The following is a 27,346-nucleotide window of genomic DNA, read 5'->3' as shown; positions in this document are numbered from 1 at the left end:
TTCGATGAGCGTAGCCTTTGTAGGCACCCTTGTCGATATCCGCGACTGAATTGAACAACTAGCTAGTACGGCACCTTAGGCTGCAGGAAGGAATTATGCGGGTTACACATTACCGCGAATTTTACTCTCGTCGAACTAACAGTTCGCGAGAGGCTTGACGCTGTTTTTTTTTGTGAGTGGATCTTTTTCATGTCCGTGTAGCCTGATGTTGCGAGTGAGCACGGCGAAGAAGTGGGCCAATGATTCGGGAAAGGTCAGAGACGAAGATCGGCAGACGAGGTGTGAAATGGAAGAATGACAAACCTACCTTGGTTTGCGATGCACCGAGGGAAGAAAAAAAGAAGGGAAACATGATGAATTTTCCATTGCGTAGATCACCTTGTGATGTCTCTGATTTGGTTCGTTGGTGTGGACGGACCCGTCGGGAGGCAATGTTAAAATGGACGCCGAGCGGAGGGGTTCAAAAATACATGTACCAAAAACTAAAAAAGCTCACTTGAGGTGATTCGACGTTGCGATTGATCTCCCGATTCGGGTTCCCAGTCCCGTGGGGCAAGGCAGACAAATTCTGCCGAGTCTGCCAGTCTGCCTTGTGACTTGCATTCAGCTGCCCAGGCGATTCCGTTCTTGGTCCATTCCCTGTAAGGAGTCAGGCTCTCAGCCGCTCTTTGCTGCATTCCTTAGGCATGCCGATATCCGAATGTGCGCTATGCCCACCTCTGCCACATCACGATCGTCCCTATTCACCGACATCGACCTCTTTATATTTCAATGACTGTGCGCAATCATCGTTCCGTCCGAATTGCGTAGTTTGTCAGCTCTTGGTTGCAATTAGCCAAGAAGAAGGCTCCCATCCGTCCATCCGGCATCATGGCCTCACTTTCCACTCTAGCGGAAGACATCATGCACGGCATTTGCGAGTACCTCACCCCCCATGAGATCCTCCAACTTACTCTCGTCCAGAAACGCTTCGCAATGTCATTTGAGCGAAGTCTTCTGCTGCACCGCGATCTAGCATTGCAGACGTACCATGCAATGATGTCGGCCATCCTCAGAAAAGACGTCAACCGGATCGAGTCGCTCTTGGAACTCGGATACGACCCCAACTTTGCTCTGGAATCTTCCATGCTTCCCTGCCTGGCCGATTATGAGTATCCGGTTGATCACCTGACTCTTCAAGCGCCATTAAACGTTGCTCTGAGAAAAGACAGCGTGGTTTCCCTCATTCTTGAGCGCCTTTATCGCCCCGAATGCGATACCCACAAGATCTTCATGTCTTATTCCGTCCTGGCGCACGCCATCTTGGAGGACCAGGTCGATATCGTCAAACTGCTGCACAGGTATGGCGCGGACATTGAGGACTTGTCGCTGCAGGTTTTCGAGTACAGTGGCAAGCTGGTAGACCTGAATCATCAGATCAGTGTGTTGCACCTGGCGAGCAGCGGTGCGATGATCGAGACCCTGTTGCAGCTTGCTCCCAACATAGCTATCGACAAAGACAAGTTCTTGCACACAGAGCCGCTACTCCTCTGGCACGTCGAGAGAGGTACAGACGTCCACGGGCTCCGCCGATTATTGGAGGCCGGCACTCATGTGGATGGGGCGCGTCCAGCAAAACGGCGAATCCCATTCTGTCAGTGTCAGGAGGGTGTGCTTCACGTCTTCCTAGATCACGAAACACCGCTCGAAGCCGCCGTGTGGAACTTGGACCGAGATGCCGTTGAGCTTCTGCTGGAGTGGGGAGCCTCTATGGAGTCCCCGCCCACCCACGAAGGCGAACTAACCTGCCTGCATGAAGTGGTCAAATTGTTCCTCCTGGAACACAAACCGGAGCATCTAGAAGTCAGCAAACAGATCTTTCGTCTACTCCTCAACCGCGGCTTCGATGTCAATCGCGAGTACATTGAGTGGACAGGATACACACCGTACGGTACCCGCTCCCACCAACTGGCTGAAAACAGAGTCACCCTGGTACTAGAAGCGTTGATCTACTACGTATCGGCCGAGATGTTTCAGTTTCTCCTTGACGCTGGAGCGGACCCCAACGCGCCATTCCCAGGTCTACCAATAGAGCAAAGCAATCCTGTCCTGCTTGGCTTGTCGGCCGCGTCGGCAAGGCTGTACCCCACTGATATGACTGAGCAAGAAAGACTGTCACTACAAATTGCGAAGCTCAAAGCATTGGTCACCAAAAGAGCAGCTCCTCATGGCGCCGACAGGGAGTTGATGCTCAGGGTCGCTCTGGAAGTTTCAACACCGAGCAGACAGTATCAAGTCTTGCGAGTCATCTACGACGTGTTCGGCCCGTTCAGCGAGGATACGACTCTGCTGGTGGAAGTTCTGCATCGGGTTAAGAAGACCCCTGGTATTCTTCACGAAGATCGACAGATGATTGAGTTCCTCATCCAGTCCGGAGCACCCGTTAACAGCACGAACGCAGAGGGGCAGACCGCGATGCACATTGCCTACTCCCTCTCGACAACAAGCCCTATTCCCAGCGTACAAACAAACTCGGTACTGTACTGGGATATCGATGAGCAGCAGGCCTTCGTACTGGGTTGGGCCTTGGGTACCTTTACTCTGGGCCATGATACTATGGATGGATTCCTCTGTGAGCTCCTCCGTCAACCCGTGGAATTAGAGAAACGACACCGGAATGCGCTGGCAATCTTCGACACATTGAACCAGGGTGGAGCGGATCAAAGTGTCTTGAACAACAAGCAGGAGACGCCAGCTATGGTGATGGCCCAACAGGGATGGTTGCCGCAGCCCCGCTCTCCTGGTCCCGATTCGGAAAGTCTTCGGTGACTGGACTTCAATTGGCTTCGAGTCAAGATCGCAGCCTCGTGTCTGAAGCTTTTGACTTATTCCAGCAATTTAGAAGCGGCTAAGGCTTTACTCCAAGCCGGTATTCTGGAGCAAAGGTTTATGTGCAGGCAGAACTTTGTCCAACTATTCCGTCATTTGCTTCATCAGCCCTAGTCGCTGAAACTCGTGTGTCTTTGGCAAACTTTAATTTCTTTGGTATCACTGGTCACAAAGTTTGCATAGAGCTGTTGTGATAAAGACCATGATGAAGTCAGGTTAAAGAAACCTATGACAATGGGGCGGATTTCCAAAGTTTTTTTTTAGTTTTTTTTTGGATGGTGGATGAGAAAAATATTGAGAGTTTTTTTGGGATGGATGGAGAGGGAGCGAATTTCAGCATAAAGATTTCGGCTCATCTCCCAGCGTGGGTTGAGCGTACCGCCGAACGCCGGAACGGAGCCGGTGGAAAGAGTTCCGTGGGTACGTACTGATGTTTTTCATTTCCGTGCAATCGTAACGGGCTTAGCGGCGCACCCGTCTACTGGATTAGGGAAGGTGGCTCTCTTCCTCTTATCTGCCCAATCTGGGACTTTCCAGATCGCTCTCTGTCTCTTAGATCAGCATCACTCCGTCTCAGCGGCATTCTTCGTCATCAATCACCATGATTCTTGCATGTCTTGGAAGTATCAATGTCATTTCTCCGTCGTGTCCCGAAAACCGCCCGAGCGCCTTGAGCAGTAATCAGCACTGTTGATCTTAACGGCCCGTCTGAGCTTGCGCTTCAACGATTTTAGTCTCAGCCACTACCCTTGGCGCGATATCTCCCATGGAATCCCACTCCTCCCGCCCCAAAAAGACTGACATTGTTCGCAAGCGAACAGGATGTCAGAATTGCAAAAAGAAAAGAAGAAAGGTCACATGCGCACAACGCCCTCTTCCCGTCAGAAGGACCTAGTCAACTGACTCGTAGCCAGTGCGATGAGACGCGCCCGGAATGCCTCGGTTGCGTGAGAAGAGGAGTCAAGTGCAGCGGCTACGAGCGCTCTGTGACTTTCAGGGACGTCACTACGCGGGCCGCCGAGTCTTCAAGGAAGTTTGAGGAGGCGAGGTGGGCAGCTCTACGTCTTGAGGATGAACGAAGGAAACGACGCAGCCTCGGCTCAACTCAAGGATCCGCATCTGCCTCGCAGGAAGCATCGAGGCCCGAAGATGTCACAGAATTACCGGCAAAACAAAGTTTGTCGACAACTCCGGCTCCAGCGCCGCTACCCCCATGGCAAATGACGAATGCCGATTGGCTCGCTGGAACTTTCACTTTGCCATGGCCGCTTACCGACACTTTCGATGGCTCTTCCTCGTTCCAAGATGCAGCTCAACAACACCAGAGGACGGCCAATCCAAGAAATGGCTCGAGTGAATCAGGGCAACCTCCATCGCTCGAGAGCTCTGCCAACCGCTTGATGTGGACAAGCGGAGAACCAAACAGTCAAACACCGGTCGTGGGAGCTCCGAGCCCTATCTTGACGAATGGTTGGGACGAGTTTCTCGTCACTGACGGTTCGTCTTCAGGGTCTTCCACGTCCGGGTCATCTCCTTTAGGGGAACCGACTGTCGACTGCCAGTTGTCAATACCTCTAGAGGAGGTTCTAATTCAGCATTTCGACAGGAACGTCCTCCCGTCCATACCAGTTGCTCTCTCTTTCCCCAAGCTCTTCCGCCAGAGCAGCTGTTTCCAGTCTGCAGTACTGGCACTCTCCGCCAGTAACATCAAGCTGACGCAACCATTGCCCATTGACCCGCTTGTCCTCCGCCGGGTATGCGACGACAGCAGCATCTGGATCTACTACGACACAGCGGTGAAGGGGCTCCAAGCCCAGCTTCAGAATGTGGGAAACCACCGCGGCGAGGAGCTCGCGGGTGCTGCCCTGCTGCTAGCGTACCACGAGCTGGAGGCCGGTACCGCTCGTGGTATCTGGGACCACGCCGCCGGCCTCGATGCCATTGCTTCGAAGCTCGACTTCGCCGCGTCGTCAATCCCCGACCTCTTTAAAGCCTGGCGTATGCTAAGATACGATATCCGATTTACAATGACACCGACACGGGCCACTTGCAACCCCGTGGACAGCTACGATGTTTCGAGCCTCCTCGACCCGCAGCTGGCCATCCGGGATATTTTGTCCAGGCTGCATGGTATGTATGCACGTTACGCCATGGAGGCCACATTCAGCCATGATACCAGTGTCGATGGCGGTAGCGCGTCGGAAAAGGTCGCCTTATGGCTGATGTCTGTCCTCGGGCGCGAGTGTGACCGCCGCAATGTGAGGCTCAAGGACTTTTACAAGGAGAACTTGACACCGGAAACCATTTTGCGGCAATGCGACGTCTTCGCCCGTCGGCTGGACAACTGGCACAAGGGGCTCTGCGACCAAGACATGCCGGTCGTCAAGCTCGGCACGGATTCAGACGTGATCAGCGGGGCCACGTTTGAGACCTTTGTCACCTACCGTTTCGCCAACGAGCGGAAAGCCCTCGAGTACATGATTTACCTCGTATGCAGGATGACCTGCACTTACCTGCGCTCTCTATTCGATCCATCCGCTCAGTCGTCGGGTACGGATGCCTTGGCTAAGGTCATTCTTGGTATCGTTTGCGGCATGAACATGCAGCAGCGGCAGCAGTTTACAATTATTCGCGTCGACGTCTTGCTCAGAATGGCTGCAGGTCTATCTGAAGGCACCAATTTCATAACCACCATCCTTGACTATCTGCTTCCGAGGCTGATATCTTCGGGTCTCACTGGGCCCGATATTGTTGCGTGGGTTTACTTGAAGTCGTCGTTGGAGCTCGAGCTGAGGGAGAGGAGAAAGGGCCGGGCCATTCGAATGACCATCGAAGGAGTCGAAGAGGACTGTGAGTTGTGGCAGCTGGTGCACAGGCATCCAGTCGCTGCCTTTGGGGACTACAATGGGAAGGGTTACTTTAGGGATTGCTATGTCCTTGAGTGTCTCGGGTGAAAGACGTCTCAAATATTTGGCCAAATTCTCTTTGATCCCTTAGTTTTATTACTGCGTTGACCTTGAAGAGACCACAGAGCGTCGAAGAAGGGCTCCTTCTGTGATCAAGTGTTTAGTAGGCATAAAATAGAATCCTCTCGTTTTCGGATCGCCGAATCTTCCTATTCTCACGCATGAGCCAGAGCCGCATCGCCCATGCGCCCATGGCAGTTGCAACGCTAAGCGCCGCGCTCGAAGACATCGCCATAACGTATCGAGGCTCGTCAGATTTGGGCCACATGTACGGGGTCCAAATGAAGGATGCGACGGCTATGCAGTTGACGATGGCGAGAGAGGAAGCCTTCTTCTCTTTGGTCTGCGAGCAAGTCGCAGAGACCCACCCCAATATAATGGAGTTCACCGCGTACGTGCCCACGGAGAAGACGACCATGGAAACTGACATGCTAGCAAGCTTTCAAAATATTCCCGGGGAGATGAACTGACAGTATCTAGCACCGGTGTTGAGGGTGGCGCAGCCGAGAATGAAGCCGAATACCGCAATCGCCTTGGCTACATTGATGTGCCTTTGTTCATAATCAGCAATTTAGCACTCGTGGTTGGCACCCCCTTTCAATTGGAGAGATGTATCGGGACACTGACCACGTGCGCTCGTTGAATCTTCCTGAAGACCAAGACCAAGCGATCGAGATAATCCCAGCAATGAGATACGGAGGACAGGTGAGCACAAGAGTAATGGTCTCATCAAAACCCAACGTCTCAACTGCTGTAGGAAAGAAGTTTTCGAACCCGTGGGCGCCTAGATGGCAGTGCTGCATCGCGGTGAAGAGCCAGACCTTGGGATCTTTGGCAGCCTCGAGGAGGCCTGACCACGTCGTAGTCTGGCCGGCGTTTCCGACAGTGTCTCTCAGGATGCGCTCGTTGGCTAGGATACGCTCCTCGGGTCCGAGCCATCGCGTCGTGAGAGGTTCGTCGGGGAGGATGAAGAAAGCTAGTATGGCGATTATGAGGGTGACTACGCCCTGGATGATGAACAACCATCTCCAGCCCGCGATACCGGCCTAGTCATATGTTATTATTTTCATTTGACCATGGAAAGATGGAGACGAACCATGCCGTGCATCTGGAAGATTCCAAGAGCGATCAAGCCAGCAAAGGCCGTCGCAAGGATGTTACCCGTGTACAGGATAGAGATCCTGGTCGCCAACTTTTTACGCGTGTAGAACGTGGCGAGAACGTAAAGCGCTCCGGGATAGTAGGGTGCCTCGGTGATACCGAGGAAGAAGCGAGTGAGCAACAGGCCCGTGTAGTTCTGGCTCACTGCCGTCAGGGCGCTGATGATGGCCCAGACGGCCATGTAGGAGCTCATCCACAAGCTTGGGCGGACTCGCGTTACCACCATATTTGCGGGGATGCCGACGATGACGTATCCGACGAAGAGAATTGAGACGCATGTTTGGTATTCTGTGGACGAAAGGTTGAGGTATTCTTCGAGGGTGTTGAGTCTGGCGAGGGCGATGGCGTTGCGGTCCTTGACCATGATGTCAGAGATGTTTATTTGAAGGCGTTGAGGCCTGGAGTATCTCACCAAATATTTGAGCCAGTACATAAACCTTGAAGTCTCGTCAGTACAGATGAAAAGAAGGAGTAGCGAGGGCATGGCAGGTGAGACAAAGGTCCTCGAGGACAACACATTTGCAAGGGATATTGAGAGCTATTGGCCTTCCGGGCGGAGAACGCCTGAAGGCCAGGAATTTGCGAACGCAAAATACGGGGGAGCGTCTCATCACAATATAGGCATGATCATCCAGTCAAGACGACGCACCAGGGCAATCTCGGCTGGGTCATGCTTCGCATGCGCTCCAGCATAGTCTCGAACTTCTGGAGCGATTTTGAGGGCCTCCTCTATCTCGTCCGGGACAAAGGTGGGGTTTGTATCCGCTTCAGTCTTTCGGTTCATTGAAGGGATTTTCATTGCGGCGTTTATCGCAGCGAAAGCTCTGGAGACGTCAAAGATAAATGTTTGGGAGTGTGCTTTAGCTTACCTTTCCCGAAAGCCAAATGACAGGCACACCAAAATGGAGGCGACGACCATTTATAGCATTGGAGGGCCTGTCACTTGCCACGAAATCAAGGACATCTTGAGCCACCTAATCTCATCTGGTGCCGCGTTCGCAAGCCAGATATTGTTAACTGCCTTCCCCGCACTGCCAAGGATCTTGTCGTTGGTGACATGGCAATGGCATTCTTGGTCCCCATCCTTCGTCTTAGCGTGTCGTGTGCCTCATGATGTATGCGATGCGGAATCATGTTTGAGTGGTGACGGGAGACTTGGAGGTCTCGGCAGCGTCTTGGCGGGACAGGGACAGGTCTCGGCATCGTGAATAGCGAGCCCTGGCAGACGTCTCAAAGAAGAGGGGAGGCAGTGGCACCGTGGCAATCAGAGCCAGTACATGTATTCACTACACCATCCTCAATCCTTTCGTATAGAGAACTCAAGTGCTAAAAAATGTTTGAACACCTCCACTAGGTAGGAGCGAAGAAAATGACAAAAGCGATGCAGTTCGGATAACGTTGAAGAATCAGGGTCCATTACCTAATCATCCCCGCAAACCTTCTCCTCCGGATGATCCACCATCACGGAGTCCCGGGCGCTGGGTATGCTGAAGTACTAACTCATGTTCGGAACGAGACCGGAATTTGACAGCGGACCATATAACATAGAACCCATACATTAGAAAGTAAATCACGGAGCTAATGCGGGGAGTATAGGTTGCGATTTTCCAAATCGCGTGGTTCCTGCAAGCATTAATATGAGAGAATGCTATGCCAGTAATGCATTAACTGGGTAGGTAACTAGCAGCAGGAGTCTTGCAACACCACAAGACTACATAGACAAATGATTCTTCGGTTCTGGCACCATCGGACTAGGCGACCTCCTGGCGCAGTAGTTAAGACTGCCCACTCTTATACCCTTCACGTCAGAAGCTCTACCCCGGCTGGCTTTCATTTTTTAAGGTCTTGAGTTCGAGTTCTACTTACGACTTTCTTCTTATTATACTTTTTATTATCTATCTGTAATTAATATACTCACTCTATAAACAAAAAAGTATTGGAAGACATTAAATATGGCCCTCGTCTTTGTGTAAAAGTAAGCAAGCCTAATAACCTCTACGTGCTTAGTATTCGAGGAAGGAGCCCAGCTGGGCGCGGGCTATGATCTATAGGTCAATTTCTTTCTGAATCTATCACCATCGGATGAGGAGACTTCTGGCGCAGTAGTTACGGCTGAACACCTGTAACCACACACAAAGGAAGACGTCCCCCGTTGGCAATCTCTTTTTGAGGTCCTGGGTTCGAGTCCTCTTAAAAACTATGCTTTTCTTGTTTTTTCTCCTTGCAATTATGAAGTCTAGTCTACTCCTCACCATTGGAATACAGGCAAAATGCGTGTCTAGTCAATTATTGAGCATTGCGTCTATACCATTAATCTTTTACTTAACTTACCTGTGTCCAAGGATTTCTGCTGGCAGCCTCAGTTTCGTTTTCTGTATATTCGTAGCCCTTCCGACAGCCATCCACGCGACGAAAATCTCAGGCATCTCTGGCTACTCACTGGGAAGAAAGGTGGAAGAAAAAAATAAAACCGCCTGAGGTCGGATTTTTTCTTCCACCCTTTCTTTTCTTTCCTCCTCAACCAACGGCCAGAGCTGATCAAACCAACCACAGCCAGCCAGCGTGAATTACTATCATGGCACCAAACGACAAGCCTTGGGCCAAGGCCCTCTTGAAGTTCCCTGGCCTGGACTTCAAGATCGACGATGATGCCCCCCTCTTCAATCGCCGCCTTAATTCAGCTTACCTGAAAATGTTTGCGAACAAAAAAACGCACCCCGGCAACACCGCCATGCTCAAAATCCAGGAGCACATCGCCAGTCGCGGAAACGTCTTTTTTCGCCGCGTCATTGAGCTTAGCCTTTCGGGCTCGCATACCAAGCGCGGTGCACTTTATGTTGCTACTCTCACCGACCTCGCTGAAGATTCGCGCCTCTCTGCCTCCTGGAATGGCGAGGTCCAGCACGATTCATTGATTCTCGTCATGGATATCATCGTCCAGGCGCGCATCCAGTACCTGAACGTCACGGGATCCACCAATGACAAGGAGCCTCCTCGCATCGTTGGCACCTTCATTGCCACTCTTGATGAGTGGATCGCAGTCATCGATGCGGGCGAGCAGAAGGCTGCCACTGCCTCCGACACGCGCCCTCCCGGTAACGAGTTCTCGCTGCCTTATCGCCCCAACCCCGCGAAGGCTTCTGAGTCAGGTGAGTCAAAAAACAAACTACACGTTGACATAACTATGCTATCTTTCAAAGCCATGCGCTGACGTAACAAAGCCAAGCCGAAGCAGGTCAAGCTTGCTCAGGAGATCCGCTCCCCCGATGGGAGTAAGGAGACGATCGCGGACTTGCGAGCCCTGCTCCGATTTTCTCAGGCGGAGTCCTAGGAAGACAAGCGCCGAATTGAGGAGATGAAGGCCAAGATTCGTGACCTTGAGTCCAATATTGAGGACCATCGCTCCAAGAAGGAGTCTCTCGAAACCGCCCATGAGACTCTCCGCGAGGAGCTCGTTGAGGCGCAGAATGCCCGACGAAGAATTTGGTGAACAAGGGGCGACAGCCATTTCAAGGCAGATGGTGCAGTGGAGTGACATAAAGAATGGGAAGATTAAGAATGGAGGCAGAATCATAGCTCTGATAAATTGATCCATCAAATGAGATTACCCTCCTGCACGCAAACATGTCTACCTATCATCGGTATTATGGGTGAAAGACGCCCTGAAAAACCTCAAGATAAACGCCTCCCGGTGAACTTTACCCCGTCCAATAAGAATAACGAGCCGTAGGAAGCTACCGCCATCGACTGAGCTCGCGCTTCATGTCTTCCCTTGAGACGCTGTCTCGAGTTCCTTTCGCCAGAACATGTCGTCGAGGCTCATAAGTATCCACCTGGCGCCTAGGTCCGTCCAGGACCCTCGCATTTTTTCTGAGCAACGACCCGAGCTCGGCCTACGAGAACCATCTGCAGCTCCAGTTTAGTACACTTTATGTTGATAACGGTACGCCAACCGATGGTTTGAAAGTCTTCTTAAAATTGAGAACTTGACGTATCATCAGGATCTTCCTCATCGCACCTACCTGCCTTATGCGTAGCTTAGTGACATTGATAGAGTTAGAGATGTAATAAAACTAGTTACGAACCTAGTGATCAACTAGACTCTTTCCCACCGCCCGGTCGCTGCCCAACTCTCTGCAAAGTTGTGGCCGATAGTAAATGGGACTGCGGTAATACGATTGCTCCCATTTCATATTGCGATCTTCAGTCAAGGTGAAGTCTCAAATTTGAATTCGGAACCTACTCAACTACAAACTAGAGGGTTAGTTCCTTCTTTTAGATTCTAGGTGGGCCCACGTGACGTTAATTCTTTTGTCCTGGCCGCGACTGCCACTCACCCTCTGCCTCTCCCCTCCGCCAACTCACCACAACAGCGGTCTTATACCACCTCAGTCAAGAAAACCGCAGTTGTCTAGACTTCTTTTTCCATACTTCCATCTCTTCTCTCTCATCCTCTACTCTCTCATCCTCTACTCTCTCATTCTCTTCTGAGCTTTCTCTAGCGAATACCTCGACATCAGGCAGCGATGAACCGCGACGCCAGTAAGCGAAGCGGTGGTACTCGCAGATCTCAGCGGCGTCGACAGCAATCCGCCAACCTTCTGAATGGCAGAAAAATCGCAAAGGGCGACCGCGAGCAGTCTTGTATGGCAGCCGTCGAAGCCATCCCAGGCCTCAAATTTGACGGCGGTGGGCCGCTCATCATTCCAATACTGAGACCAACCTTTCTCGACCTGCTCTCCGACATCAATGACGAGCCCAAGAAGATGTCCAAGTTTGACCATAGCCTTTCTGCGGCTCGACGTGCGAGAACCATCATTGAGATGGCCATCTCTCTGATTCAAACCGACCGCCCTCCCACTCATTCGTACATTTCCAAGTCCGCCATCTGGAACGATGCCTTGACGGAACTTCGCCGCCATCGCTGGTCTTGGTACTTGATGCAATTCAAGTTGGATACCTCTGCAGACAAAGTTGCCAAGATCATTGACATCATCGTCCGGGCTCGCAAGGCGTTCCTTGCTAGTGCGGCAGATTCAGCCGTTGCAACCAGGTATTTCCAAGGCTTCCATGGCTTTTTAGCGGCTCTTGACCAATGGATCGAACTCAAGAGTCGAGCGGATGCGGCAAACATATCTCAGCGCCAGAACAGTGCTCCTTCATAGAATACGGGGGTCAGGAAAGAGAACCAAAGCGAGTTGACCTTCGGAGTGGCCAAGACATCTGCTAACTCTGCGACTACCAATTATCCCCATGGTAATCACAATCGACAACCGACAATTTCCCACAGTGGCAATCTCTTCCCAGCCGAAGTCCACCACCGAGATAATCCAGGTGCGTTTCCGGGTAATTAAGCCCCTCTAATGTGGTATCTACAGGCAGCTTCACTAGATGTCTTAGCTAACGGTTTCTGAAGACACTGATGTGAGACCCCCCCACACAGGTAGCTCCCATATCCCGGAGCTACAAGGCCCTTCCAACTCACAGGCAGCTGGTCACCACGACGGATTGAGAGCCCCTTATATTGAAGTAAAGTGTTCTGAGGAGAACAGGAAGGCCCTGGCAGCTGAGAACCAGGCTCTCAATGCAGAGCTGAAGAAACTGCGTGATGAGAATTAGGAGATCTCAAGCAGAAACAGGAACCTCACAGCCAGCAATGCCAATTTCAAGACCACCTCTAAGAAGCTTCATTCTGCGCTTGAAGCGGCCCAAAAAGAGAACAAAGAGCTTCTTGCCCATACCCAGACGGCGGCCGTACGTGTTCACCCACCTCGGCTCCAGGGACTCACCAGGGAAGAGGTCGACATTGAGAATTAAAGGCTCCATGCTCGGCTTGACCAGAACATGAAAGAAACCAAGAGTCTCTCCGACCAGCTTCAAATTTCTCGGGACGCTCAGGCTGAGAAACAGCTCATGGGTGACAAGTTACTTGCCCAGAGGGATGCCAACCGTACCAAGGTACTTGCACTGCAGGAAGAGCTCGACCGCCTGAGAACCACTCACAAACAGCTGCAGACTGATTACAACAGCGTGAAGTCCCAGGTCGGCACTCTCTGGAGCGGATTTCAACAGCATGGTGACACTCACACATAGATGAGCGCACTTACCAATTGATCACATCGCCATTCCTTATGCCTCTTTAGTTTAGATGGGATGATCATTCACTCTTAAGGACATACCCCAGAGATGATCCGATATATCATTAGAAACAGGAATAAAGGCTTTTTCAGAAAGGGAACAATAGTATGGCTGGATGGAGGGGAGAGTTCCTTGATGAAAGCTGTGGCAAAGGTTGGATGGAACATTCAAGGGCGGCTGATTCAGACTGTCTGTATTCTATTACGCTCCTTCCAACACAGACAAACTTTCTCTGAACATGGCTTCTATCACTGTGTGACGAGGGGTTTCCTCCAAGCGTGGAGTGTCGGGTGTGACAAATCCTTGTTTCTATTCAGCCCTTGTCGATCCTTTTCTCATACTAAACTCGTGCGAATACAATTATAGAAAGCCTCTCGGTTTCATAGATCAGCTTTCTCCATATTTTATCCATCAAATCCCAGACTGCGCAGGCTGAATTGTGATAACACGACAAGGGCCCTGTGCAACTGCGCATCTTTTGCCAGTTTTTGAGGAAGAATCAGCTACATAAAACATTAACACAGAGTAATCCAGCAATTTAGTCGATTCAATCAGTGTGCCTCACGCTAATATGATAGCATGGTGCTACTTACTTTTGCAAAAAAGTGGTGTGACATTATCGACGCATCTGATACAGTCGGCATCGCTTCGACATTCGCCTTTGTAATTTCAGCGTCAATACATCATTTGCATATTGAATGAGGGCAAGTACATCATTAATAGAATGAAAATTGAACGTACCTCTGTCACCTCTTTGCTGTGCAACGACAGCTGCAACCAAGAATGGAAGAAGAGTTGCGATGGTTGGGGAACGCATGATGGCTGTTTTGTCGCAGAACGAAATGTGTAAAAATGGTCTCAAATGCCAGCAGTTGATGGATTTTGAACGTGGATAGGTCGATTCTCAAGTGCTGCCAACTCGTTGCGTCTGGTACTTATACCAAACCACCGTTTGTTGACTCAAAGTAGAGACTCGACTTATATGCCGGTGAGCATTTCTGACTCGTACTCCCTGGCTGAAACCAACTCGCGGGTATATGTACAGATACATTAACTTGGGTTTCTCAGGCATCAATCAATTAACTACAGGGTGTCACCTTATATCAGGGCGAACCTTAAATCTTGTACTTCTACTTGACCAATGCGATCAAAATCCTTCCTCACAAGGACGTTAGAATGGCAATATGCATCTCAAAACTCTTGGGTTCATCAGTCGAGAGACACGGTGAAGACCTCTACCAATAGGGAATTGGCCAACATAAATTGCCTCGGATTGTACTTCTTCCCATGCTACTATAAAAAGACACAACATTTAAGGCTGTCTAACCTAACGGTTCCGTGCTGTCTGAAACTGGACCCAGAAATCCCAAAGAAGGCGCTTCCGACGTCGATCACGCAGCCGGCATTGAGCCCGATATTCATTTTTGACATATAACAGAACGAATGCAACAATATGGGACAACCCTCAGGCGATCCACGAACTCTCCAGACACCCGGCATTTCGGTCAACGCTGTCGATCCGCAAGACTCTCTTCCACCAATCGTTCTCTATGACATTAAAGCGCAATGTCAGGATGACTGTGTGTGTGTGTGTGTGTGTGTGCACATCAGCTGGCAGGTGTCTCATCGACATGAAGCCTGCCTCATTTTGGACTCAAGTCTAGTGTTCTACCCGGCTGTTCCCAGCGGGCGGCTATGCCACGACTAAGAAAACACCGATTAATGTCGCCGCCAGGTATACGGTACCCGACATAATCGGAATCTCGGGGATAATTCTCAGTGGGATATCTTTTCCTCCGGCGACTTTTTGTAACCAATACCACCGGGATAACTTCACATTCTGACGAGATGGCCCATGCCTTTCGGCGGCGGGTGATAGATCCCGGGCAGTGCAATTGTTGGGTCAATGTGGTCTTTGCCGTCGAGCAACCTCAAACATTGGAACAACCTCTGGAGGCCAAGTCTGAACGTTTCCTTTTCCCCGCCAAAGTTGAGCCGGAACCATCCGGGGCGTTTGGAGAAGAAGGCCTGCGGCGCATCACCCATCGTTAGCATCAATGGGGTCAGTGGGGTCCTGTCGCTTCCGCAGCACGACATATGTGAAACTCACCTGCCCAGGCTCGAGATAGACGCGGTACTTCATCAAGTACTCCAGAAACTTCAAGTCGCCCTCCTTTCCGTGCTTTTCGAGCAAGAGATCCACCCACACCGACAAGTTGATAAACACAAAGAAGCCGGCCTCAGCTTTGACGTGCGGTATGTCGTACTTCTCCAGTTCTTCCTCGACAAAGGTGCGCCGTTTGGTTAGGCGACGACGGAACACGGGCAGGTATTGGTTCCGGAGGAACTTCGTGTCAGACAGGAGCTTGGCGGCTGTCAACGCGCTGGGTGACGGGACCCACCCGAATGTGCTGTCGTCGATTGATTTAGCCTGGTCCCAAGGAGATTGCAATTGGTAAACCGAGGCAGTGACTCACCTTGACGCCCGCATCGCATTGTATATCTGCTGGTTGTACGTCGCCACAAAGCCGATTCTGAGTCCACCGAGGCCAAAATCCTGCAACACAGGGGAGAGAGTCAGTCGTGATCCACCATCCATCCGAGGCCGAAGCCTGAGCCGAAGCCGAGGGCAGCCAGGCCCCACTGTCGGTCGTCACGGCCGAAAGGGCCTTGCCAGGTAGCTGCTTACCTTGCTCAACCCCCACAACACATGAATGTTTCTAAAGTTGACATCGAGGCCCAGACTCAAGATACTCGAGAAGCGGTCACCGGCGCTCATTGCGTAAATCTCGTCGACAATGAGGTGGATCTTGTGCCGCGCACAGAGCTGGGAGATCTGCAGGAGCACATGGGCGGCGTAGCACCGACCCATCGGGTTGTCGGGATTGGCCAGGAGGATGCCGCCGACCTTGCGCTTTTGACTCAGCTCGACCTGGATCGCATTCTCGAGACGAACAACCAGCTCGGGTATCTGCATAGAGCCGTCTTCTTGTGGGGGTTCACCCCAGAAGCGCTCTTCCGGTATGTCGTCACAGGGCACCTCTACCACGCGGACATTGTTCCTCGCCCAGACGTCACGGGCGAACATGCCGTAGCTTGGAGTCGCTAGTAGCACAGCATCGCCTTCGTCGGTGATATTGTATGTGAGCGTATCCAGCAACGTCGAGACGCCATTAGCCGCAAGGATGTTGTCGGCAGTCAGTGGGAGGCGGACTTTGAAGTGTTCGTTCATGAACGCTGCAGCTGCTTTCGGTAGTTCTGTAGAGCCTTGTGTATCACCATAGCCAAGGGCTATCAATGACATCAGCAGGTTGGAATTGGACGACGCCCTCGGACGAACTACTCACTCTCCTTGAGCTGGGTCTTCTTGACATTCCGCTTTGTCCAACACGCCAAGTCTTCCAACATTATCTCATTGACGGCAGACCCAAGGTCGATGATTCCCTTGGGATTCCGCTTCGCATCGTATGGGTTGCTTTCCAGCCGCTTGCTAAGGTCATCCATCAAATTCGACGGGATATTCTTTTGGCCCCGCTGCGACGGAGGTAGAGCAGTATTGACAGACATGATGCGTTGACGCGGGAACGGTGGAAATTGTTGCCAGCTTTTCTCGGCCATCTCGGACGAGGCGAGCGCGCATGCGCAACCTTATATATCAGAATCCCAAAAAGCATCGCAAGCTGATGACCTCCAGTCCTTGGAAATCAAACGCAAAGGAAAATGTTCTCCGGGACCGGGCGGTGTGGGTACCGGACCAAGTTCGCGGGCCCGGCTTGACTAAGGTAAGGTAGGTAAGATAAGATGGTCCACTCGCAAGATGCGCCTGTGATCCACACCCAGTGACTCCTTCGCCGTTGCCTAATCGGGAAAGCAAATACGGCCGCACTAGCGCTGTCATCTCTGCGCATGGGAAAAACAGTACCTGAAGAGGCAATCGAAAACCCGTGCAAGCATTCAAATCAATGCATTGGCCAGTTCCGCTCGAGCGTTAGTTAGTTCTGTGTTACGTGCAAGCTCCTGAGGCTAGCCTAAAGTTACTTGCGCGTCGTCTAACCCAGCTGCAGAGAGTAAGAAATGACGCCCTGGTGGCCTAATTTCCTCTTGCTTACGTTTCACAAACCGTCGCTAGCACCACACGAAGCACCATCAACCCTTCCCTACGTAAACCTGTCGTAAGCCGCAAGCCGAAGCCGCAAGTGATCGATACCTGATTGCCAATGGCGCCTTGAGCACCCTGGTGGTCAGAAAGCTTGCTGCGGTCTGGAAAGTTCCTCCGACCCAGCCAGGCATCGCCCTGGCTCCTACCTTACATGACGGATTCTCAGTGCTGACGTCCCCACATCTAATTGCTTGCGCGGCATTAGGAGTCACCTAACACCCTCGACGAGGAATTAAGGTAAGGTGGGCATGGCTTACGCTTACCGCTCACTGTTGGGAAGGCGCGTCAAGTGACGGTATGACACGTTTTTGATGTCAAATGTTCGCCAATGGCAAGGCACTCTTGAAAAAAATATGGTGTTTTCTGGGTCCGAAAATTGGAAATGCGACGATTTGTTTCTCTGAAACTCATGCTTGGCATCGCGACAACGCCAATCATAATCAAGCAAAGGATCATCTGCCTGATTGATATGTGTGGCTCGTCCCAAGCCACAGAACATCGTGCATGGGCCTACCTAGTACGGCCTGCCAATATCTTCACTCTGCTGCCCATCAGTTCGGTCCGAACTTTGCCATTTCGAACAGAGCTTTTCTGAGCACTACGCAAACAGCATGTCTTCAATTGCATGCTCCGACATCTCTAGTGCGCTTTCAAGCCTTGCCGCTGCTCGGTGCGTGACTTGACCGTTTTTTTTTTTTTGCATCTTGATCTTGCCAATGACGCCAGCTTCACACACCACTTCAGACCGATCAAACTCGGAAAAGAAGCAAGCACCACCTGCACCCTCCGAGTGGTAGTCTATTACAAATCCACTTCATCGATAATTTCCGTTCCACGTCTTCGCGGCTCGTCACGGAGGCTGCTTTGGAGACTTCCAAGGCCATGCAATGCACCATTGAGCCTTTGAGTTCCCATCTGCATGCTGGGCAAGGTTCACTGCAGTGGCTTTCGAGCCGAGGTGAAAGACCACAGTCCACCACACGTTGTGCTCTCCCGATGCCGACGTATTCGCAAACCTACAGAACCGATGTCCTCCTCGCTCCGGGTGGCTACTGCATGGTGGTAGGTGCCTCAGCCAAAGTCCACAGTGGCATAATTAACTCCTGTACGGATGCACATTGTCCTTGTCCGCTCAAGTGCCGGAAGGATGAATTAGACTGCCGTCTGACCGTCTGACTGTCTGACGGGCCAGTCCAACAGTAGTGTTCTTCTCGAATCCCAGTCCCAATGCTTCATTGCCTTAGGACGCATGCAGTGCTAGACTTTCATAAGCGCTTATTCAGAGCATACTTCGTATGGTCTTCGCCGGCTTGAACTTACCAATATCGGGTGCTCACCTTCCTGAAGCCGTCGCTGCTACTACGCTTTGAATCATTGAGGTCCAGCCCGGGAGCGATACCGGACTTTTGCTTTTGCTCGATTCCGATTTCGACACTCTGAAGTACCTACACCACCAAGATGTAGCACTTCGGGTTGTTAATGCAAAAGTCTATAATCTCAACTTATCTCAATTGGGGGTGTGATAGAGCCATGCTAGCCACCCGGCTGCACGACATCCGTCTTTCTAAACCCCGAAAGCCATTCAGGTCCAAAACTCTGGACCCTGGCTCCTTTATACCCTCGACTAATGACAAGCAGGCTTGTTGGTCGCTATCAACTCAAACGAGCTAGGATAATCTTCAAAGACAGTGCAGAAATTCCACAAATTTAAACAAAGCTTGCATCAAAAAACTGCAGATGAGAACACCTGGATTGGCCAGTATAGAAATAGAGGCGTCGTAAATCGCAAGTCAAACCATGAAACAGCGGCAGATCAACATGTCTACCCCACAGTTGGGCATTTGCGATGCCCGCAACTGCCCCCAAGATACGAACATACCTGCTGTTGAACCGCAGCAGCCAAGGTCCGAGTGCCGATAACTGGGTCCCGGAAGCCATTTCACGAGGCGTTCCGCTTGGAAGCCGCGGACCTACATAAGGACGCCAACAATACCAGTGAGTTCCCGAATAGGTTTGCAGTGATACAGCTCAATTTTCCGGAAGGCGGGCGGCATCGCGGGGTGCTTAGCGTACCCGCTTTGTGGCCCAAAAGCTTAGCTGTGCGACGTTGTGGTGGAGGACTGGGTTATTAACTAGTAGTCCGTACAATGATAATGAGTATTAATAGTCTAATTGGTCCAGGTACTCTACCAAAGGATCAATTCGCGCTCGCATTTCTCGCACTCTAGCGGACTCGCCAAGTTCCGCCGTGACGACGACGATCGTCGCAAAGATGGGATGGGATATTTGCTCCGGATGGTTCGTCCCTTCTTTGGATGATCAAAGCTTAGGTAAACAGCCACCCTTGTTAACAGCAACAACCGAAAAAACACATCACACATTGTACGCTTTCGTGCCGTATCCAACGAAAGACGAAAATTCGCCCTCGGCGCAGAATGTCATCCAATTTCTCCTCTCAATTGGGCGGGGCGTCGAACACCATCCCGCCGCCCACAGAAAAGCCGATCGCCCATCTCGCCACTGTCTTACTGATCGTCCGTTTACAGTATGCCCTGGCGACCATAGCAGTAAGCTACCCGATAACCCCCTCGATCGGTATGAATTTCCAGTTCTCCCAATCACGCCGAATCACCGAGTTCTTCCAGACGAGCAAGGAGCTGATAATCAAGGGCACAGCCGCTTATGGCGACAAACCATTTGAGCTTATGACGGAATCGAGCAACGTCTTGGTCTTGCCCCCATCTTTCATCCGCAAACTTCGAAGTGACCCAAACCTTGCTTTCGAGGAACCTGCCATTGATGTGAGCCAAGACTTCAAATCTATATGATGAGACCTGGAGAATTGACTTTTCCAAAGGATTTCCATTGCCAATTTCCCCGGTTTCGATCCCTTTTCTGGTGATGATGCGACTGGAAAGGTGGTCACATAGTATTTGACAAAGGCATTGAGTAGGTCTCCATTCTCACAACAAAGACTTTGCAAACTATACTAATCTGATGGTCCGACAGCCAAACTTACGATTCCACTTCTGAAAGATCAACCATCATCCTTTGCCACGTTCTCAATGATCGTCCTGAAGATTCAATATCCCGGATTTCTTGCCAAAAAGGATTACCTCCGAGCTATCAATAACTTTCGACTTGTACACAGAATGGCATGAGATTAGTCTCCAGTAAGACATTATGCGCATCGTCTCGCGACTTTCCTTCTGAGTTTTCATGGGCGACAAACTCTACCGAGAGGAAGAATGAACCGCGTCTCCTCATAATACGCCGCCGCCGCCTTCTCTGTAGGCTACAAAGTCGGCCAGTGGCTGTCACTCGCCGCGATCCACACGACGATCGATTGGCTCACACAGACCATGGTCGATCTGGCGGAGTACCCCAAGCTCTTCCAGCCTCTGCGTGGCGAGTTTTCTCGCGTTCTCGGTGCCGAGGGATTTAAGATGATGGCACTCTATAAACCGAAACTGATGGACAGCGTCATCAAAGAGTCGCAACGCAGGAAGCCTGTCCTACTCTGTAAGTCCCCCTGTTCACGTTCAACCTATCCCGAGATCCTTCTGACCGCCATCCGCAGCTATCTGGCGCCGACTCGCCAAGAAAGACGTCATTTTCTTCAACGGCGTCGTCCTTCGCAAAGGCCAGAAGATCATCGCCACAAACATTCACATGTCGGACGTCAACTACTATGAGAACACCGCAAAGTACGACGGCTACCGGTTCCTCACCATGCGTGGTACCGACGAGGGGAAGAACGTCCATCTGTTGAGCACCAGCGCGAAGCAACCCGGCTTCGGCCACGGACAGACGCTTACCCCGGCCCCTTCTTCGCCGTCAACGAGATCAAGATTACGCCGGCTCACTTGCTGCTAAGATACGACTGGAAGTTCCCCGAAGGCTTCAAGCCGCAGACGATGCCTCACATCATGGTTCTGTTGCCGGATCTTTTGGCGACGCTGTTGATTCGCAGAAGAAAGGAGGAGCTCTATTTAGACTCGTTGGAGCGTCGATCTGTTTCCCTTCCTATTTTTATCTGTTAGGAAATGTGTAAACTCTTAGATAATAGACCACACGCGCGCACAAACTTCTTCTGCTTGCAAAAAAAGAGCCGAATCCATGGCTTTATGATGCCGCACTAATTTCTGGACAATGATTAAGAATTGTATACATTCGGTCAATTAAAGATTAAATAGAGTTGTTATTATAGAATTGGTTTGGTTTTTATTTGAAAGGCAAAACGATGTCCGCAGGGCAAAGCCATGATGAAATTAGGTCACAAGATGGTGACCGACGTGAGCCGTTGACTGAGTGCTGTCAAAGGGGCTCCCTGCCTCAGGAGGAAGGTACTTAGATCTACTCTTCTTCGATCCTGTCACCAAGCGTTTGGGGAACGTGGTCGAGGGGTTTGAAGGAGCGGTCATAGACTAACCCGATAATTCTGGAACCAAACTCAACCATCGCTTAACCTTTTGTTCGATTCCCTCTGGTTGAACAATTTTTTTTCTTCTCACTAATGGAGAAGAGTTCTTTAGTCCCTCCACCTTCGATCCTGTCACCAAGCGTTTAGGGGAAAGCGGCCGAGGGGTCTGAGGGAGCGGTCATAGACTAACCCAATGATTCTCGAGCCACTGTCAACCATCGCTTAACCTTTTGTTCGATTCCATATAGCCGAGCTGGTTTTTCTTTTGTTCTCTTTTCCGCCCACCGCCCTTGAGCTTCCATGCGGCAGTCTGATGACGTACCTCCCCTACTGTGCCGTTGTCCCGCCTTCTCCAGTGTCATTACTAATCATAACACATCACAACACGACGTAAGTACTGAGAATGCTTGAGGAAGTGAGGACAAATTTTTATGTCATGAAATTTTGATATGACCCACGGTTACTGAGTCAATTCCTATTGCAATGAATTCGTAGCAATTGAGCTGAAAACTATTAAACCGTACGAAATTCAATTCCCCTCGGAGACAACAGACGACCCAAGCTGTCACTGGATGCTAGGCTTAAGCCCAAGCAGAGCTTTGGTGACATCATGAAGATCGTTCGCCCGAAGAAAATCGTGCAATTCATCTCTCTCCCACTCCTCCTTGCCCTGGATCTTCAAATCTCTGTTAATAGAAGGACGAGCCACATCCCAAATCTGACCAACATAGTGTCCCCATTGCAGGCCCCTCTGAATACCAGCATCTCTCTCTCGACGGTAATTACACTCGTTCTCATATAGCTTGTTTTCGAGTTCCTCGCTCTTGGATTTCAAGATCTTGATCTGCTCTTCAAGAGGCTTGGCTGAGAGTTCGTCGTTCTCCTTCTCCCGGCGCGTCTTTTTAATGGATGTAACCATCTCATCGGAGTCAAAGTCAAGGCGGGAACGCTTGAGACTGCTGGACTCTGCGTCCTCTATTAATAACATTATCAAGCTTCAAAATTGGTCTTCCCAATTCGTATCTCTGGGGGCTTACTCTTGGCCTGGGCGTCCTATCTTCTGTATTTCAAGACATGACATACCTTCTTGCGGAAGTTGTCAATGGACTTCAAAAATGGGAAGAACTCCTCAAGAGCCTCGGTTATGCCGTTGTGGTTATCGAGATGACGCTCTCGCGCGGCGACAATTCTCTCAATGATGGCGCGAGTCTTTTGCCAAGCAGAGAGGAAATTCCAGGAACGATCTATGTCCCGAAGCTCCGCAAAGGTATGCTCGCAGACATCACGCATCGTATGAATCTCGTGGTTCTCCTCAAATATTCGAACTGCAACATCCAGTACCTGCTTGATATCTGCAACATACATAAGTCCGCGGTGGGACTGGCTGTGTCTTTTCAGGCCGTAGGGAAGGAGGACGTTTCCGACAAGGCCGGAGTACTTCTGTCCAAGAATCGGGGCGCCAAATTCAATGCCGAAATCGAGGCCAGGCAGGCACTTAATGTTGGGATGAGAGGCGAGATTCAGATCAGGGAGGTTTTCTTTCAGGAGGAAAGATCTGTGGGATTCTCGCTGTGTACTTTGTCTTTGTTGTCTTTGGTAGCGGTAGTAGGAGATTCATCCTCCTCTTCGTTCTCACTCGCGGTGTCAACGGGGCTTGTGGGAGTTTCGGCTACTTTCTCACTGCAAAGAGTTAGTCTATGCACAAGATTCATGAAATTGAGATGAATTTAATCAAAGTTGAGATTTTGTGAGTAAATCTGTCACGAAACGGTCGAGAAGTAGGTCTGTCCAAAGCCTTGAGGCGACTTCAGAAAGCTCGCGGATGGCAAAACTTTATATTTCATGAGATAAAAAATACTCACGGCACGAAGGTTGGCGGATGATGAAGCGGTCGTAGTGGAAGCACCATGCGTAAGGCTGCCATAGCGTGCGGTTGGTGGTTGATTGCTTTTGCCGAAATAATTAGATGAATGACGATGTTCGCATGTTGGGGAGAAGGGAGGTCCAACGCCGTCGATTCCCATGGAGAACGGCTGTTCAGAAAGAGATTCTCAGCATCATTTCGGCGAATTTCCATGGAGGAGGCTCTCAGTTATGGGTGTATTCCCCGTCTCATCGAGGGCTTGCAAGCCACGTGGTGCGGCCGTTAAGAATGTCAACGCGAATGGGACATCAATCATTTCGTGATTGGTGTTCAGGAGCAAAGTCACGTGGAGGAAATATCCGTAGAGTGAGCAGGTGCGAGACGTACTAAGCTATCGTCTTATGATAGGGGCGTTTTTACGCCAATGCAATTGTGTAGGATAGCAAAATGGTGCTTGTGGGGCAGTGAGGAGCCATTTTCTCATCGAAGAGATTGAATGAATTCGGGCCAGACCACTTGACTTCACGAGGTCATCGAGCTAAACACTTTACAAATGGGTAATTTTCGAGGAGACTGCATTCATTTACAAGTAACTTGATAACACAGTATACGGTAATAACTGATCAGATGCCAAGGACTGTTACGCAGCAAGCAGGGGACTGTAATAGCTTCCATATTAGTGATCGTGACAAATGGGTTACGTCTATGATTCATCTTAAGGTCAGTAGATGTGTTTTCAAGTGGAATGCAAAAATCTGCCAGGTGGTGGGTGATCTTGCGAAGCTCGAGGCTGGGGGTCCAAACTTTTTTTTTCTACCATAAGGGAATGTTTGGCTTGGAACAAGTGATCTATTATGAGGTGACGCTGTTTCAATCATGAGTCGAACCTGCGTCATCGTTGCTACCTGTCAATCCAACCATACCCCAGTTCGTTACGGCTACATCTGGCATCAGATTATCTATTATGTCGCAGATAACAGAAAAGACCTACCGTTATATCTTGCCAGTTTCTCCTACACGCAGTGGGAGAGTGAACTCCATGGTTCAAGACATTGCGGTAGAGAGCCCAGTACAACGAGGGTCGTGTGAGACTTTGATCAGGAATTGAAGCTAGCAAAACAAAGATGAGTTATGCGAAGTCGTTCACTACAGAACGAAAAAGAAATCGAGGTAAGATTGCCAAAGGTGAATGGAGTCTGATGAGGAAGGTACCTTCATATCTCAATTGGTACTTACCGAGAAGGTGAAGACGAAGGCAGAGGCTAGTCGCGTGCTGATGGGAGCTCATTATGACCTCATTCATCTCTCTCGATTTCTCCAGTGGTCAAGGGAAAGTTGCCTAGAAGCTTAAGCTGGTGAATCCCCCAATCCTAGGGGATGTTCTACCACGCTGCCGGAGCTTTTGCTTTCGAACATCTACATGGTGATTCCCCTCCTTCCCCCTTCTTCCCTTTTCTTTTTCATTTATTTTTTCTCCCCACGATCAATTGACAGATCGTAATGACTTAAAGCGCCATCGAAATCTGAGAGAACGGGATGGGCTAAGGAGTTGCGTTGTGATCGCCTGTTCCCTGCATTTCGTCGCAATGCGCCAGGTGACTGGCAAGTCCCTGTTGCCTATTCAACTATGACTTCGGACTAAACGCCCTCACAAGGCTGGCAAATCCAAGCTGCCGCATTCGCAGTTAAACGTCCATAGAAAATCTGATATGTCGAGGCCTAGAGCAACTATCTTAAGGATCCATTACCGGAGGTTGTCTTCGGGTGAACCCTGGATATTGTAGCCATTCTTGTGCCATTCATGGCGCCCCGTTCTTAGCGGGATTTCCTTTCCGCCTTGGCTAAACCTCGGGGCAATGCCGATCAATGGAACAGTTCTGCGTGGCCAGGGGTCCGCGGGCGCCATCTCCCGTTCGGGCATCACAGCCAGCAACTTGGGCTGCGTGACATTCCAAGCGAGTATCCGTACTTCACCAGCCTATCCCGCTCAAAATCCAACGCACCTTCACGCCAATCCGATGAGTTTGGCCACCGGCTGCGTTCCCTACATCGCGGCTCTAAATGTAGTGGGTACGGGTATGTCCACGTTCATATAATAGCGACGTTGAGGAAGCTGACTTTACCAGGTTGACAGTCTGATTACCCCACGCTATTGTCACTCATCATCTGTTCATCTCAATTATAGACACGAATATCTTGAAGGCTCTATCCTAGAGCCATGGATCAAACCTATCCTGAACTCAGTTGGAATCAGACATCGCCTGGAACATGGCAGCGCAGCATCGACGAGGTCGAGGAGTTCTACTCCGCCATGCCGGTGCTGTACGGGGGCAGCGGTCTCATGTTCTTCGCCATCACCGGCCATGTCTCCCTGACCTTTGACATCACCGGGATCAGCGACCTTTCCGATGCCAGTAGACGCGTTGACCAAGCTCTGAAGAATGCCTGGCTGACTCTGCGTTATGACCATCCTACCATCGCCTCGCAGGTCAATCGGGACCTTGCCACAGGGAAATGGACAAAGACCTACCGGTATTTCAAAGACAAGGCCGATCAGCAGTCCTGGATCGACAAGACCCTTGTCCACACTTCTAGCGGACAAACTGGCGTGCAATGGGCCAACTCACAGCCACCAGCACCAAAGGTTCCAACCCTCTTCGTCCTCAGCCCGCTGTCTGACGGTGCCGGCGTTATACGCCGCGACCTCGTCCTCCGCTCACCCCACGACATCATAGACGGCATCGGCACCCTCACCCTCATCAACAACCTCATCGCCCGCGCCTCAACAGCATTCTCCTCAGGCGATGCCTACATTCTCCCCACCTTTGACGGCTCCGAGGCCGCAAACCTCAGCCCGCCCTATCGCATCGCCGCCAACGTCCCACCAACCCTCACCGACGCCCAGAACCAGCGCCTAGCCGACATGGCCGCCCAGAAATCCGCCGCGATGAACGCCCCCGCCGGCATCGAAATCATCGACATGCCCTATCGACGCGGCAAACTCGTTCCCGGCCGCCACCAGCGCGTCGCCGTCACCCTCACAAGAGAGCAGACCGCCCGCCTCACCGCGGCGTGCAAGTCCGCCGACGCGACCGTCACGCACGCCTTCCACGCCGCCATCGCCCTCGTCATGCGCGACCTCCAGCCTCGACAGAAACGCGGTCCCGAGCCCAAGCGGGTGCGCTACGTCAACTACATCCTTCGCAACGAGCGCGCAAGCTGCCAGCCGCCGTATAACTCCGCCAAGCACCCTGCCGCGCTGTACCACTCCGTCCCCGGCCAGAGCCTGGTCGTCGACATGGACCTTCCCACCGCAGGCGACGATGCCAGGCCACCCCGTGAAGACGAGTTCCTCCCCGTCGTCCAGCTGATGAAGGACTTCTATCACGGCGTCAAGGACGACAAGGAACACTACGCCCTCGCGCCCACCATATGGGCCGCCGGAAACCCGGTAGTACCAATCTCACCCGAACACCTCCCCGTGCCGCCCCCCAAAGAACATCCTTCCGTATCAATCTCCAGCATGGGCCGTGTCGACGGCATCATCTCCCCAAAGACGGGCGCCATCGAGGCCTACGATCCGTGGGTGACCGGCGAGGAGTTGGGCAACGGCCTGGGTCTCTTCCTGGGTACGTTCAGGGGCGAGCTCTGTCTCAGCGCCGCGTTCAACGACGCTTGGCACACCGAAGCTGATGTCTTGGACTTTTTAAAACGCTGCGAGACTGTTGTTTTCCGTGGTTTAGGCCTCTCAAGTGATTGAAGGTGGG

General features: G+C 51.3%; 8 protein-coding genes across 8 annotated transcripts; 5 read left to right on the top strand and 3 right to left on the bottom strand.

Annotated features, from left to right (window-relative positions):
• Window positions 1-870: 870 nt before the first annotated feature.
• CORC01_08357 (uncharacterized protein) lies at window positions 871-5,822 on the top strand (the record flags this gene model as incomplete). The annotated part of the gene is made up of 2 exons (XM_022619988.1): window positions 871-2,739; window positions 3,690-5,822. The coding sequence occupies 2 exons, from the start codon at window positions 871-873 to the stop codon at window positions 5,820-5,822; spliced, it is 4,002 nt and encodes a 1,333-aa protein (XP_022473445.1).
• Window positions 5,823-5,934: 112 nt separating this feature from the next.
• CORC01_08356 (major facilitator superfamily transporter) lies at window positions 5,935-7,794 on the bottom strand (the record flags this gene model as incomplete). The annotated part of the gene is made up of 5 exons (XM_022619987.1): window positions 5,935-6,257; window positions 6,306-6,385; window positions 6,462-6,880; window positions 6,931-7,350; window positions 7,645-7,794. The coding sequence occupies 5 exons, from the start codon at window positions 7,792-7,794 to the stop codon at window positions 5,935-5,937; spliced, it is 1,392 nt and encodes a 463-aa protein (XP_022473444.1).
• Window positions 7,795-9,570: 1,776 nt separating this feature from the next.
• Window positions 9,571-10,485, top strand: CORC01_08355 (uncharacterized protein; the record flags this gene model as incomplete). Its single annotated transcript, XM_022619986.1, has 3 exons — window positions 9,571-10,144; window positions 10,217-10,267; window positions 10,331-10,485. 3 exons carry the CDS (start codon window positions 9,571-9,573, stop codon window positions 10,483-10,485), a joined length of 780 nt encoding a protein of 259 aa, XP_022473443.1.
• A 1,036-nt stretch (window positions 10,486-11,521) lies between these two features.
• On the top strand, window positions 11,522-12,160 carry CORC01_08354 (uncharacterized protein; the record flags this gene model as incomplete). The annotated part of the gene is made up of 1 exon (XM_022619985.1): window positions 11,522-12,160. One exon carries the CDS (start codon window positions 11,522-11,524, stop codon window positions 12,158-12,160), a length of 639 nt encoding a protein of 212 aa, XP_022473442.1.
• A 2,806-nt stretch (window positions 12,161-14,966) lies between these two features.
• Window positions 14,967-16,700, bottom strand: CORC01_08353 (aminotransferase class I and II; the record flags this gene model as incomplete). Its single annotated transcript, XM_022619984.1, has 5 exons — window positions 14,967-15,161; window positions 15,244-15,544; window positions 15,611-15,690; window positions 15,823-16,424; window positions 16,481-16,700. The coding sequence occupies 5 exons, from the start codon at window positions 16,698-16,700 to the stop codon at window positions 14,967-14,969; spliced, it is 1,398 nt and encodes a 465-aa protein (XP_022473441.1).
• A 3,027-nt stretch (window positions 16,701-19,727) lies between these two features.
• On the top strand, window positions 19,728-21,335 carry CORC01_08352 (cytochrome P450; the record flags this gene model as incomplete). The annotated part of the gene is made up of 5 exons (XM_022619983.1): window positions 19,728-20,093; window positions 20,444-20,465; window positions 20,587-20,814; window positions 20,873-21,031; window positions 21,103-21,335. The coding sequence occupies 5 exons, from the start codon at window positions 19,728-19,730 to the stop codon at window positions 21,333-21,335; spliced, it is 1,008 nt and encodes a 335-aa protein (XP_022473440.1).
• A 945-nt stretch (window positions 21,336-22,280) lies between these two features.
• On the bottom strand, window positions 22,281-23,639 carry CORC01_08351 (uncharacterized protein; the record flags this gene model as incomplete). Its single annotated transcript, XM_022619982.1, has 5 exons — window positions 22,281-22,681; window positions 22,753-22,768; window positions 22,799-23,209; window positions 23,293-23,395; window positions 23,578-23,639. 5 exons carry the CDS (start codon window positions 23,637-23,639, stop codon window positions 22,281-22,283), a joined length of 993 nt encoding a protein of 330 aa, XP_022473439.1.
• Window positions 23,640-25,797: 2,158 nt separating this feature from the next.
• CORC01_08350 (uncharacterized protein) lies at window positions 25,798-27,339 on the top strand (the record flags this gene model as incomplete). Its single annotated transcript, XM_022619981.1, has 1 exon — window positions 25,798-27,339. One exon carries the CDS (start codon window positions 25,798-25,800, stop codon window positions 27,337-27,339), a length of 1,542 nt encoding a protein of 513 aa, XP_022473438.1.
• Window positions 27,340-27,346: the final 7 nt, after the last annotated feature.

The sequence above is a fragment of the Colletotrichum orchidophilum genome, assembly GCF_001831195.1.
Source record: "Colletotrichum orchidophilum strain IMI 309357 chromosome Unknown Scaffold_71.1, whole genome shotgun sequence".
Taxonomy (NCBI): Eukaryota; Fungi; Ascomycota; class Sordariomycetes; order Glomerellales; family Glomerellaceae; genus Colletotrichum; species Colletotrichum orchidophilum.
This window is presented reverse-complemented; position numbering and strand designations above follow the sequence as displayed.